The following is a 13,193-nucleotide window of genomic DNA, read 5'->3' as shown; positions in this document are numbered from 1 at the left end:
CATGTGCAGCCTTTCTTCTGGAGAGACCCTGGAGCGAGCTGGCACTCTGCCTGAATTACTTCTTTCCCAAGGAGCTATTTATTGTATGAATGAATTTGGGAGAGGGAGGGTTATTTGTGCTATAATTCTCCATCTCATAACTGAGCCAGGGGTACATGTTTAACAGTTTTAGCCAGTCTTTTGTTTCCAAAATGGCACTCTTCCCCACCTGTGGGTATACATCTTTCTGTGTGTCTGAGTACCTGCCCTGATGGGAGTATGTGAGCTTTCTCCTTATTCCAGGTGGTTCCCATCTTTTTGAGTGACAGTGTCTTCACTCCTTGTGGATAATGATATTATCAATTAATTATATTAATGGAGCTCCAAATGTAATTGTCACTGTTGAGTACTCTCTTGGCAGGAGTTACATCATGTGGTGTCGTTACCCATCGGTTTCCAAGTTCTCTTTGTTAGCACGAAAGGATTGTTCAGATTTTGAGAAATCCTTGTCCCACTTATTTTTTAATTTTTTTTTATGACACCTCTTTGCAGGGGAACCATGGCACAGAACCACAGCATTTGCTGCCTGCCTGCATCATTGCAATGAGCCAGAATTACAGGCACTGATGGGGATGAGAGAGCAGATTCCCAGTTTGCTATCTGGGACCCTCCCAGTCAATGGACTGGAAGGATAACATAAAGCAAGCAGATTTCTCCTCCAGGTGTAAGCCAGCATCTGGTGTAGCTGAGGAGAGGGATGTCAGTACTGGTTCACAGCAGTTGTGTACTCTGCCATATCTATTTTACTGAGAACAGTTTTAATTTCATATGGTACATATGTACTGGCAAACGCTGTTAGCAATGCTTACAACGCTCTGGAGATTTTGCTGTGTGAGCAAACAGAAACAAAATGACAATTAGATATTGTCTAACACTAGCAACAGCACAGCAGGTCCAGAATGTCATGTCAGTCAGGGAGAAACCTTGTTTACTGGAAACTAGCCATGAATTGCTTTGCAGATCTAGCCAAATCCTTGGCAGAACAGACCAGTTAGACCTGTTGCTCTCTCTTAAGGGTAAAGTGTAGTTCCTTGACAATTTATAGGGTACAGGTGTAGGAAGCCCCTTTCCAGTAGGTACCATGTGCCTCTCCAAAACATTGGGACTGAGCAGCGCTGATGCTAACTGCCCCATCCACCCCCGTCCTTCCTCAGGGCTACCCAGGGCTCTTTTATCCCCATATTCCTGCTTTCTACTGGGCATCTGTTACAACCAGAGGAGGCCTTGGTGCAGCAGAGGAAGACCTTCCCGGATTCAGAGAAAGCGACTTCTGCCACCGCTGCCTATTTTGCATGTCATATCCTAGATTCAACAAGAGTGCATGCAGCAGAGCATTTTGAGCAAAGGTCTAGCAAAGAAAGACAGCAAAACCCTAAATGCTAACCCTTGCCATATTACTGATGCCTTCTTTATTCTTGAATGACATAGGTGCACATTTCAGTTGTAAAAAGTGAGGAAATAAAAAAAAAACATAGAATGTTGTCACTACACTTCAGTCTGAATTATTTGAAAAAACATTTGTTAGGCTACCAGTCATATTTTGGGACTGGGCAAATAACCACCTAAAGTATTTGTAGAACACTGATAAATAAAATTTATCTGGGTCTATACATTTTCCTAGCCTAAAGTATGGATTGTCATGTGGCTGACTTGGCTGTTTTGCAAGGACAAATATCTGAAAAAAAACCCCAACATCTAAACACTACACAGTATAATTTATATAATACAATTCAACAACTTTAAATTTGCCAGTTATGACTAAAAAAGCCAGTCCCTCAGCCTTCATGTTTCCTATTTATGCTGCTCCATCAAATAGCTGAATGCCATTAGGTGGCTGCTTTACCCTCCAATCAGTGATATGAGGCTTTAATTCCTCATTACTCTCATATTTGATAAAAAATTACAAGGTAGTTTCATGTTCTTAGCTAACTGTGGAGTAATGAGCAGGTGGAATATTGCTGTAAGAGAACTAGTAGCAGAAGGAGGGAATTTATCTACTGTTCTTACTATCAAGAAGTTTTCACTCCAGCTTTTTCATAAAATGTTCTTTAAACGGGCAAATTTATGTGTGACTCATATATGGAAAATACCATAGGCTTAAGTAATGCCTAGCAATTAACTTCCCTCCTTTCCCCCTCCGATTTTATTCATGTCTTACATGTTGAGGGCTCATTAAATGAGAAACACTGATTTTTGAAAATGAGTGTCATCATTGCCTGTCATTACACCGCAGCTTTCAAAATGACGCTTTGACAATATTCAGGATTTGTAGCTGCATTGTGCTGCCAGTTCAGAAAACATTTGTGTGGGATGCAGCAGAAAGCAGCTTTTGTGCCTGATATTCAGCCTGGAGAAGAGAAGGCTCCAGGGTGACCTCATAGCAGCCTTCCAGTACCTTAAGGGGCTACAGGAAAGCTGGGGAGGGACTTTTTACAAGGGCTTGTAATGAGAGGACAAGGGTTATGGTTTTAAACTGGAAGATGGCAAGATTTAGATTAGACATTACGAAGAGATTCTTCCTAATGAGGGTGGTGAGACACTGGAAGAGGTTGCCCAGTGCAGCTGTGGCTGCCCCATCCCTGGAAATGTTCAAGGCCAGGTTGGATGGGGCTTTGAGCAACTTAGTCTAGTGGAAGGTGTCCTTTCCATGCAGAGGAGTTAGAATTAGAGAATCTTTAAGGTCCCTTCCAACCCAAAGCATTCTATGATGATTCTGTGGTGATGATGTGGGCAGGAGGTGCTGTGACAGGCTGCAGTAGCACAGGGCTTCCTCCTTGGAGTGAAGCAGTTATGGCTCGAGCATCGCTTTCTCATAAGGTGAAGGAGCAAAAGAGTTCCCAGCAGTGAGCTGGGCACAAGTGTTTCTGAAGAAAGAATCCTTCAGCTGGGCAGCTTTTGTATTTTTCCCTTTGCCTTGCCTACACAAATTTACTTAATTTATCCAGTTTACCCCATTTTACTCTGTGGCTTTATGAATCCATTTTGTGCCCAGAGTACTTCCTCCTTAAAGCTCCAACTGCAGAGCCATTGGACTATAAACCTGATAGCAGGTCATAGTATTTTTTTAAAGATTAGCAGAAAGAGTGACGGGGATGGCACAGTCTCCATGTTTGGTGCCCGCACTGCCAGGCAGGCTGTCTGTCTGGGCTACAGAAGGGTTTTTTCCACTGAGGCAGTGGGATTCATGTGGATACTTTGAATTTGGGTTGTAATTCAGTATAGTTACTACTGTCTCGTTTTGCTTCAGGTCATCCTCCACAGAGGGGGTTGAAGAGCCTCCTGGTAGGGTGCTCCCCCTGAGGAGTCAGAGGCATCAGTGATTCCTGCGAATGTTTTTTTGGGGAATGTGAGGGTGCTGAAAATGCCTTTTGAGCTTGGGCAGACCCCAGGGTTCATCCAGCCAGAGTGTTTGCAGAGAGTAACCTCAGAATGGAAAAATCCCCCAAGAACTGGCTGGTTTTGTGCTGTGCTGACGCACCATGTTGTGCCTGGGAGCCTTGATCCTTGGCTGGAGCCCCTAAGGCTAGCGTGACATGCAGGAATAGCATTATCTGCAATAGATGTTTCCTAAAATCAAGGACTGTGGTATAAAGCACTGCTGACACATTTATCTGACCTGGATATCATCACACCGTTATTAAAATGAAATAGAGCGACTCTGAGATTAACCTGCAAGCAGAGCTAACAAAATGACATTTTGTAATGATTCTTGCATTCCTTCAACAGAAAAAACTGCTTAGACAATCTAATGGATGAAGATGAGAAAGACAGGGCAAAGAGGTGAGCACTTTTTCTTTTATAACTCTCTTTTTAACTTGTGATGAGCTTGATAGTGTTTGTTGCTGCAGAAGCTATTTTATCCTTAATCAATTAATCAAAGAGAGAGAGAGTAAAATACAGCCAAGCACAACTTGAAAAACTGCCATCTCACAGTTTTCGCCTACCCTGTAAGAAAAAAAGTAATGTAGCAATGTTTCCTGTGGAAAATATTTAAAAAGCCAAGGCATTGATTGTTTTCTTCACATTACTGCAGAACATGAGAGCTGAAGAACCAACAACATACTCCTGATGCTATAATACATCATCTGAGCTTCCCGAGCATATAAAAATGTGGGGTTTTTGCAAAAGAAAAATAACTTTAAAAGTGGAGGGTTTATTTTTTTTCCCTCTATTATGATGGCCATTTATTCAGCAATGCCTATCTCACAGTAATGAAAATACCCAGAAGTTACCTTCAGCGCAGCAAACGACCACAAAAAGTGCTGTGTCAGCCCTAAACTGGCACAAACCTTTATTCACACACATTCTGCACTCCATCGTCAGGTCCTGGTTGGTGGGAAATTGTTGTGAACAGTTTGTGGGGAGGGGAAGAGTATATTTCAAGACAGAAGATCCCTGTCAATAACAGTCAGATCTGAGTGGCATCTGCAGAAAAGCCGTTTGGAAGCATTTGGAAGTATTTTATTTGGATGGGTTATCAATGCAGCCCGCAGTTTAATTGCTTTGGAGGGAGCCATGGGTTGCCCACATTTTTCCCCTTGGTTCCCTCTAATAAGAGTATTTCCAGTCCAGGCACAACTAGTTGATCCAGTTTCATCTCGTTTGATTCCTTCTCCGCTTCTTTCCTCCCCGCAGCTTTTTCTCACCCATATAGGTCAGCACCAGCTGCAGCCCAGCTCAACCCTTCCCCTTTGCTCCCTCCTCTTAATTGCATGCAGGCTCAGGCTGCAGAAGTTCTGCCTGTGATGCCTGGGGGGGGAAGCCCTGACCTAACTGCCCCACTTGGACCAGCGAGGGGTGATCAGCCAAGGCCAAGGGTCTGCCAGCCCCTGGAGCTGTGCTGCTGCCACCCTTCACGGGCAACTTCATTCCTGGGAGAGGGTGGACATGGGGTATAGCTCTGCATGCAGCTCTGCCCAACCATCTGCCAACCAAGTGTGTGCCTGGGGACAGGGGAGGAGGTGGATTTGGGGAAGGGACACCTTCTGCTGCCACGCCGCATCGCAGAGGGATGGCTCTTGGGAGAGGGTGTAGAACAGGGAGAGGTGTCACGCTTCCCCAGAGCCCTGGATCAGGGTTGGATGCCCATCAGATCAGAGGAAGGGAGTCTGCCTTGCTCTGCCACCTCACAATCTCACAGCCTGATTATAGTCAAGATATTTTTGTGCTCATTGTCTAAAAAAAAAGAAAATAAAAATGTGCATTGAATGAATCCATCTAAGACAAAAATAAGATAACATGTATCCTCACTATCAGTGATTTTCATCACCATCTGGTGTGGCTTTCATGCTGTTTGTTCCTGGGGGGAATTTTTTTGTCATACCCTGGGGCAGGCTGCTGTCAAGGTGGATAAAAAATTATAACTTTGAAATGAAGAAAGAAGATTGCTTCTTTATGTTGCAATTTCGTAAGATTTTGCTTTGTAGAAATAAATCTTAAATTTGAAATTAAGTTTGAAATCATGAGAGGCTTCATGAAGGTCTAAAGTTCTTACAATATACTAAAAACATTCAAATTAATTTAAAGAGATGTTTTCTTCCAAAGCTTTAAAGAGAGTCAAACTTGGGAGAAGCCATTGAACATTCTGCTGTTCTGTGTTGAAAACTGAGGACCTTCACCTGTCCCTTGCTGCAGGGGAAACACTTCCTTTGTTTTCTTCTATTTGGTATAAGGATCAGGTCCCTCAGTGCTGAGAAATGGAAGAGGGGGTGAAAAAGCCAAGAACATTGTTCTCTTCTTTCCTTTTCTGAGTAAAAAGTAGATGAGACTGGAAGTTTCTGGATCTAACTCTTTGGGGATGGACCCAAGCCAAGAGCTGGGTTTCTCAAGTTGGAAGTGCAACTAGCACACACACACACACACCATTTACTATCTGTACAATTCATTAATCACCTATAGGTTGTGTTACACAGACATCCCACCCACGCTGAGGAAAGGGACCTGCACTCCCACCCCTGGGCCAAGTGTTTATAATTTGGCCAAGATGCATAGCTCTTTTTTCAAGACATTGTTTATTTTGAGCCCCATTCTGCATCTTTTGACTCCCTAAGGCACTACTTCCCTCCAAACACCTGAAGACTAAAATCTGGGTATGATGGCACCTCACTGGGCAGCACTGAAGACCTCTTTGAGGTGTGGTGGTCTTCTGAAGATCAGAAACCACCATTTTGTTTTCAATTCTTTTGTTCTAGACAGGGCTTAGTTTATTTTATAAATTTATTAGTCTTAAACAAAATGCATGCTTTGTGCACTTTTTCCTCTATCCACTTTTCTTGTACCTTGCTTTAATAGTAAATGATTTTAAAATATTTTTGTTGCAATTCAGTCAAATCCCAAATTGCAGACAAAACCAGCTTGAAGCGAACCACAAGTGTGTGCTTGATAAATAAGAACTATCACCTGCCATTTCCACTCCAATAAAAAGTAAATTTAAGAATCTGAATGAAGGTATGTGGTATGATTACTTGCTTTGATGCATAGATAGTATGTCCCACTGGACAGCAAGAAGAAAGAGGAAATTTAGTGTAAAACCACATTTCATTGTAAATCAGTAATGTGTAATGGCTACTAGTGTCTCTTTAAGACTAGTATCCATCTCTCTTTAAGACAATAAACAGCATATATATAAAGAATGAAAATTGCTATTTTGAATGGGTGATTTTGATCATTCTGAATTCAAGCTGTCCTGCATTGCCTTTAGCTGTATTTACTAAAAATCCAGATTTTATTCATACTGTGTCTCCTTCTTCCCCTTGGATATGCTGTATTTTTTTGAAGTAGTGAGGAGGGAGGAGAACTGGGACAACAGTATGGAATTAAGACAGAGTCTGTTTTGGCTTACTGTAAATGATATGCCCTAGCAGGGAAGTAAGCAAGGTGAAGGAATAATCTTCCAAGGAATGTGATGAAAACTGCATTATTTAAGACATTACAACTGGACTGAACAAAGCATTTACGACTGTGCAGGAATAGTTCAGATGACCTAATCGTGGGAATTTTTTTCCTCATTTTTTTCCTTGTTACGATTTTACTGTGATCATCGATTCAGATCTTGGTAGAGTTATTTCCACTAGAGTTTTTATACTCCCTTTGTGAATAAAATGTCAAGTGTTAAAAAATAGTTACTCTATATTCCTGTCGAGGCATTTTTAAAATTTTTTCTTAAAGCAGTACTTTTCCTGTAGATGGCTGGTGTTTTATTTTATTTTCAGGGAGATCGAGACCCTTTGAGCTATAAATGAAGTGAGGATTGAATTATGAGGAAGTAAAATGTTGATGTTCTTAACGTCCCCTTGAACTGTACAGAAATAGGATGAGGCTGGAGTTTCTCACATCTTGTCCTGACAGCCTTTCACACTGTAATAAGAACAGGCTGAAATCAGTCAGGCAGTATCCACCCAATCTCTTGTGTTCAAAGCTGTAAAATAATCAAGTATTGGCTTCTATCCAGTGTATCTCCAAGTATGCTCAGGGTTGAGAGCAAGACAAACAAAAATTACCCCTCTGTCAGTAGTAACAGTCAGAAGCCTCTGCAGTGATTTCTCTGCTGAAAATGTTTATTGCTGTCCTGGTCCTTAGGGGAAGGATGTAAATGCTGGGCTAAATTTTGCTCTGATTTTCAGCAGTGTGCATCCAGAGCTGTTTATGAGGTACAGCAGAGTTAGCTGGAACTGAGAGACTGAAAACTAGCCTCTTGGCTTTTCTTTCCTGTTGACATGTAACCAGATTTTTAGATCTTTACGTAATTAACAAGGCAAAACCTGTCTGCTTGAGGACCTTTCAGAAGAACAGGCTAGCTTTCTGTGTTAAATTTCTTTCAGTTTTTGCATGATTACAGAAGTCTGGGTGATACTCCCCAAGTAGAACGATCATGATGTCCATGGGAAAAATTCAGAAAACACTTGCTCATGTATAGGTTAACATATAATTAAAAAAAAAAAAAAAAAGATTACCAACAGCCTTAATGACAGTGTTGTGATGGTGCCAGAACACCCCAAATGAAATCAGCTCCTTTCTTCCTGTGAATTCTTCAAACACAGCAGCAGAAGCAGGTGCTCTCTGAGAACTCTGCAAGGTAAACAGACAAGACTGGTGAAAAAAACTGCAGGGTCCCCATTTTACAGAAAGATTAGGGCACCGTGACCTTGAGCAACTTTCCCAGTGGCACACAGAGATTCGGGACGAGCAGTGGTCCCCTGTTAGCACTTCTGAGCTCCCAGGTCTAGGAACACATCTCAACCTCAGACCTGGTCCCTGGTGGGATGAGATGTGCTGATGCCCTCCCTCCTGCTTGCCCCTGTCTCCTTGGAAAGGAGTCTGAACTAGGTGGCATATGAACTAGTTGAAAGCTGTGGCAACCTCTTCACAGGTCCCTGATCCTAATGACTGAAAGACAACAGCCCAATTTTTCTCTGCAGGCCAGAGGACCAGTGATCAAAGTAGGCTGGTCCCTCTAGGTGGACCCAGCTCCACTGCAACAGCTGAGTTGCAGGACTGTGATTCCTCCTGTTAAGACCCCACAGATGGGTATGACCCATAGTTTTACTAATCCCCACGCTTCACCTTTATGGATTGTTTTACTGTTGTCACAGTATTCCTATTTCTTCTTGTGCTGAGTGCCTCCTCAGAGGCTGCGTGAACTTTCAAGATCCTCCACATGCCTAGGAGATGGACATAGCTCCTTCACCTACAGGCTTAACACCCAAAGGCATGACTGGAATGTCTGGAGGCAGCACAGAGGGGCAAGCAGAGCCTCCATCTCCCCACTGGGCTCTAAAGGAGGCCCAAAGGCAAGAGCAGGAGATAGGAACAGTTGCTTCCTACTCGTATCTGCAGCTTTCCTAGAGCCCAGTGGCTATCTTCACATAGCAAGGGATACAGCAAGCTCATTTCTATGTGCATACATTGCAAAGAGGAGGTTCATGGTGATTTTTCCTCTTGGTCTGCTCATCCTTTCTTTTTCCCTTGTTTTTTTTAACCTGTCTACAGGGCTTCACGTAACAAGTCTGAGAAGAAGAGGCGTGACCAGTTCAATGTTCTCATCAAAGAGCTCAGCTCCATGCTTCCAGGCAACACTCGCAAAATGGACAAAACTACTGTGCTGGAAAAAGTCATTGGCTTTCTGCAGAAACACAATGGTAAGATTTACTGCAGCTCTTCAAGCGCTTGCCAGACGGTTGCTACAATATCCTCTTTCCTTCAGCGATTATCAGAATGGCTCAAGGGGCCTAAAAATGCCCAACATAAGGTGGTTTTTTTCTGTCTCATCAGAAAAGATCATTTGCAGGCACTGTGGTGCCCAAGTCCATCTCCTTGGCTGCTCTTTAGCTGAGGATGATTCTCAGCCTACCAGAGAAGGAGGCAAGTGGTAGGAACTGAGGGAAGGAGGGCAGCAGTGCCCTACAGCACATGTGAAGACGAGGTATGCTTTGAACAAGAGAGTTTTGGAGCCAGAGGGAAAACTATCTTCCTTTACATTTGCAGCATTCTGAGCAGAAGAACAAAGAATTCACCCCAGCTTCTCTACAGAAAAATGAAGGGAAGCAATCTGTTCAGCCCCCCTGCTCCTCAGTGGACTGTGTAGGACTCAATTTTCCACAGTGAGCAGAAAACTCAGACCAGAAAAGGCCCCAATTTTTCAAGTCAGCTTCAGCAAATTGCATCCCCAGATAGCTGTCGTGCCTCGCACGCTTTGCACAAGCAGAAGCTGCATCACGTTTGCACAGAGCAGAGTTCAGCCTCGGAAATGAAGAAGTTTGTTTCTTTTAATGCACACAGCAGTGGCAGTTAAGTGCTTTAGAAAAGTACTCTCGAAGAAGGGAGAGGCAATTTCTGACCCTGCCTGGTCTAGTTCCCAGTTGGTGAGAGGAACGGTCGCTCATGAGCTGATACACTGCATCACCTTCTCCCATCCAGCACCTCCTGTCCTTGCTCCCTGGAGAGCTCTAGGTGAAATGGAAAAACCATAAAAACTCCTATATCATGACTCCTAATGTAATGTAATCACAAATGTCAAACTCATGGAGGAAATAATTATAGTGATTCTGTTGTTAGACCACTGTTTCTCTTTACATTAATTTTTGCCACAGACAAGATGATTTCATACAGGAGGGCATAACTAGGACAACTCAAAGTTTAATAATTCTATATACCTATTAAAAAATGACAGTAATAATATCTTTCTTTTTTTTTTTAGTTGCCCAAGGCAGAGTAAAGGAAGATGTAAATATTCTCAATTATAAATCCAAGCAAAGAACAATCACATGAGATTTAAATAAGTGTAGGCAAGTGTAGCTGATAGCCCAAGTAATTTACTCCAAAAAGCACTATCTCCTTGGCTGCTCTTTAGCTGAGGATGATTCTCAGCCTACCAGAGAAGGAGGCAAGTGGTAGGAACTGAGGGAAGGAGGGCAGCAGTGCCCTACAGCACATGTGAAGACGAGGTATGCTTTGAACAAGAGAGTTTTGGAGCCAGAGGGAAAACTATCTTCCTTTACATTTGCAGCATTCTGAGCAGAAGAACAAAGAATTCACCCCAGCTTCTCTACAGAAAAATGAAGGGAAGCAATCTGTTCAGCCCCCCTGCTCCTCAGTGGACTGTGTAGGACTCAATTTTCCACAGTGAGCAGAAAACTCAGACCAGAAAAGGCCCCAATTTTTCAAGTCAGCTTCAGCAAATTGCATCCCCAGATAGCTGTCGTGCCTCGCACGCTTTGCACAAGCAGAAGCTGCATCACGTTTGCACAGAGCAGAGTTCAGCCTCGGAAATGAAGAAGTTTGTTTCTTTTAATGCACACAGCAGTGGCAGTTAAGTGCTTTAGAAAAGTACTCTCGAAGAAGGGAGAGGCAATTTCTGACCCTGCCTGGTCTAGTTCCCAGTTGGTGAGAGGAACGGTCGCTCATGAGCTGATACACTGCATCACCTTCTCCCATCCAGCACCTCCTGTCCTTGCTCCCTGGAGAGCTCTAGGTGAAATGGAAAAACCATAAAAACTCCTATATCATGACTCCTAATGTAATGTAATCACAAATGTCAAACTCATGGAGGAAATAATTATAGTGATTCTGTTGTTAGACCACTGTTTCTCTTTACATTAATTTTTGCCACAGACAAGATGATTTCATACAGGAGGGCATAACTAGGACAACTCAAAGTTTAATAATTCTATATACCTATTAAAAAATGACAGTAATAATATCTTTCTTTTTTTTTTTAGTTGCCCAAGGCAGAGTAAAGGAAGATGTAAATATTCTCAATTATAAATCCAAGCAAAGAACAATCACATGAGATTTAAATAAGTGTAGGCAAGTGTAGCTGATAGCCCAAGTAATTTACTCCAAAAAGCACTTTTTTTTTTTTGGAAGAACAACTATGTAGACGAAAGCAAACAGTCACAAATCCTTCCATAGCAATTGGGTCAAACTGTGACTATTTTTTTGTGCACTTGCTAAAAAAAGCAAATGTTATCTATTTTTAAACTAGATTAATAGTCACACAATATAATACAAAGCATCAGCATTTAAAAATGTTTATTATCTTTGGTGTACTTTGGATCTGGTTTATTCAATCGTATTTCCCTTTCATTTAGTAGGCTAAACCAAGCTTTTAGTTATAACAGAGGAGGAGGTAAATTTTCAGATTTTTTGCCTCATAAACAGTCTCTTTGATAATCCATAGAATCTCCCAAAGCTCAAGTAATTCTTCTAACAGCCGCTGTCTCATGTATATATAAGCTTTTCCAAGCTACAGATCTCCTGAAAGTATCCCATATTCAGAGACTATACAATGAAAATCTGTTTGGGGCTTATCTCTCTTTTTCCTTACTCTGTTTTTAAAATCTCTGTAGAAGACCATGGGGGCTGTGAAGAGCCACCATGCTATCAGTGGCAGCCCCCAGCTGTGCAGAAAGCAAGTTGTATGAGATGCTCAAAGCAAACGGCTGCATCTCCACTAATAAAGCCTGAAAAGAGGCTTTGATTTCTTTCTAGGCAACAATATGCACAAGCACTGGTACAAATTTACTGTCTTTTATATCATTTAGCCTCTTGCAATTCTCTGACCAGTTTGGCAACGTGCTCCAAATAGGGAACGTAGGGTATTACATGCTCTGGAAGTGTTAATCAATAGGATTAATTAGCAGGCGGTGCTGAAAGGAGAAGACAGGCTGGGCTCAGCATCCCCACACTGCTAGAGCTGAAGCAGGGAGCACTCTTAGACAAGACCAGCAAGCAGTGAGCAAAACCAGCTCCAGCCTCTTTAAAATATAAGCTCTGTTCCCCAGAACCCCCTCTGACTCCGTCACTGTTTTTCAAAGGGAATGGCTCACTGTGGTGCATCCAGCTCCCCCTGGCATGGTCCCCAGTTTTAGTGTGAGGCTGTGACTTGTCACCCTGGTGTGCCTGCACCCCTCCATGGAAAATCCTTGGGGAGCAAGTATCCTCAGGCTGCTGCTGTGGGGCTGGGATGGGCCAACAGCACAGGAGACCCTCCCTTCTGGGCAGGATTTGGGATGAGACACTGGTGCTCCCATTCCCCCTCCTGGGCTGCCCTGCACTGTGGGGCTGGAGGCACAAAAGAGAGCAGAGGCAGCAGCACCAGGGAAAGGCTGCTGCAAACACTCATGTTTCACTCACATTTTGGAGAATGGAGCAGTAGCTTTGCTGTCTGGAGTCAAAGCCTTCTAGGGCTCCTCTGAAGGAGTTTTCTTGCTGCCTTTTGTTTGGCACAGAAGCTGTAGGCTGAATCCCAGCTTTCCTGCATCCTAATTTTGAAGCTGTAAATTGCAAATATCAATTTGACACGTACTAATCCTTGCCTTGATTTTACTTTCATGCAAAGTGATCAATACACAAGAATTGCTGCTTGAGGCCAATAGTTATGTGAATAGAGGTTCCCACTGAAGGCTGTTCAAGTTGAGCTGAGTCAAAAATGAAGAAAACATTTCAAGATCGGGCTCAGTTTAGATAGTCATTGCCATTTCTGTATGTAAAACCCACACTTGAAAACTACAGTTTTGGAATGTAATGGTGATTTCTGTCTTTTCATTGCAACTCATATGTAGTCTTGCAAGGTACAAGTTTCTTTGAATGTAAAAACTTTAAATGTTTTATTTGTCTAGAAGTCTCAGCACAGACGGAGATTTCTGAAATTCAGC

General features: G+C 42.7%; 1 protein-coding gene across 1 annotated transcript in view; it reads left to right on the top strand.

Moving 5' to 3' along the window:
- The first annotated feature begins 3,787 nt into the window (after positions 1–3,787).
- NPAS2 (neuronal PAS domain protein 2) overlaps positions 3,788–13,193 on the top strand; it is a 58,037-nt gene continuing 48,631 nt past the window's right edge. The window contains exons 1-3 of the mRNA XM_010001436.1: positions 3,788–3,819; positions 9,028–9,176; positions 13,158–13,193. Of these exons, the coding sequence (XP_009999738.1) occupies positions 3,788–3,819; positions 9,028–9,176; positions 13,158–13,193 (217 nt within the window). The remainder of the gene's footprint in view (positions 3,820–9,027; positions 9,177–13,157) is intronic.

Source organism: Chaetura pelagica, unplaced genomic scaffold, assembly GCF_000747805.2.
Source record: "Chaetura pelagica isolate M959 unplaced genomic scaffold, ChaPel_1.0 scaffold377, whole genome shotgun sequence".
NCBI lineage: Eukaryota > Metazoa > Chordata > Aves > Apodiformes > Apodidae > Chaetura > Chaetura pelagica.
This window is presented reverse-complemented; position numbering and strand designations above follow the sequence as displayed.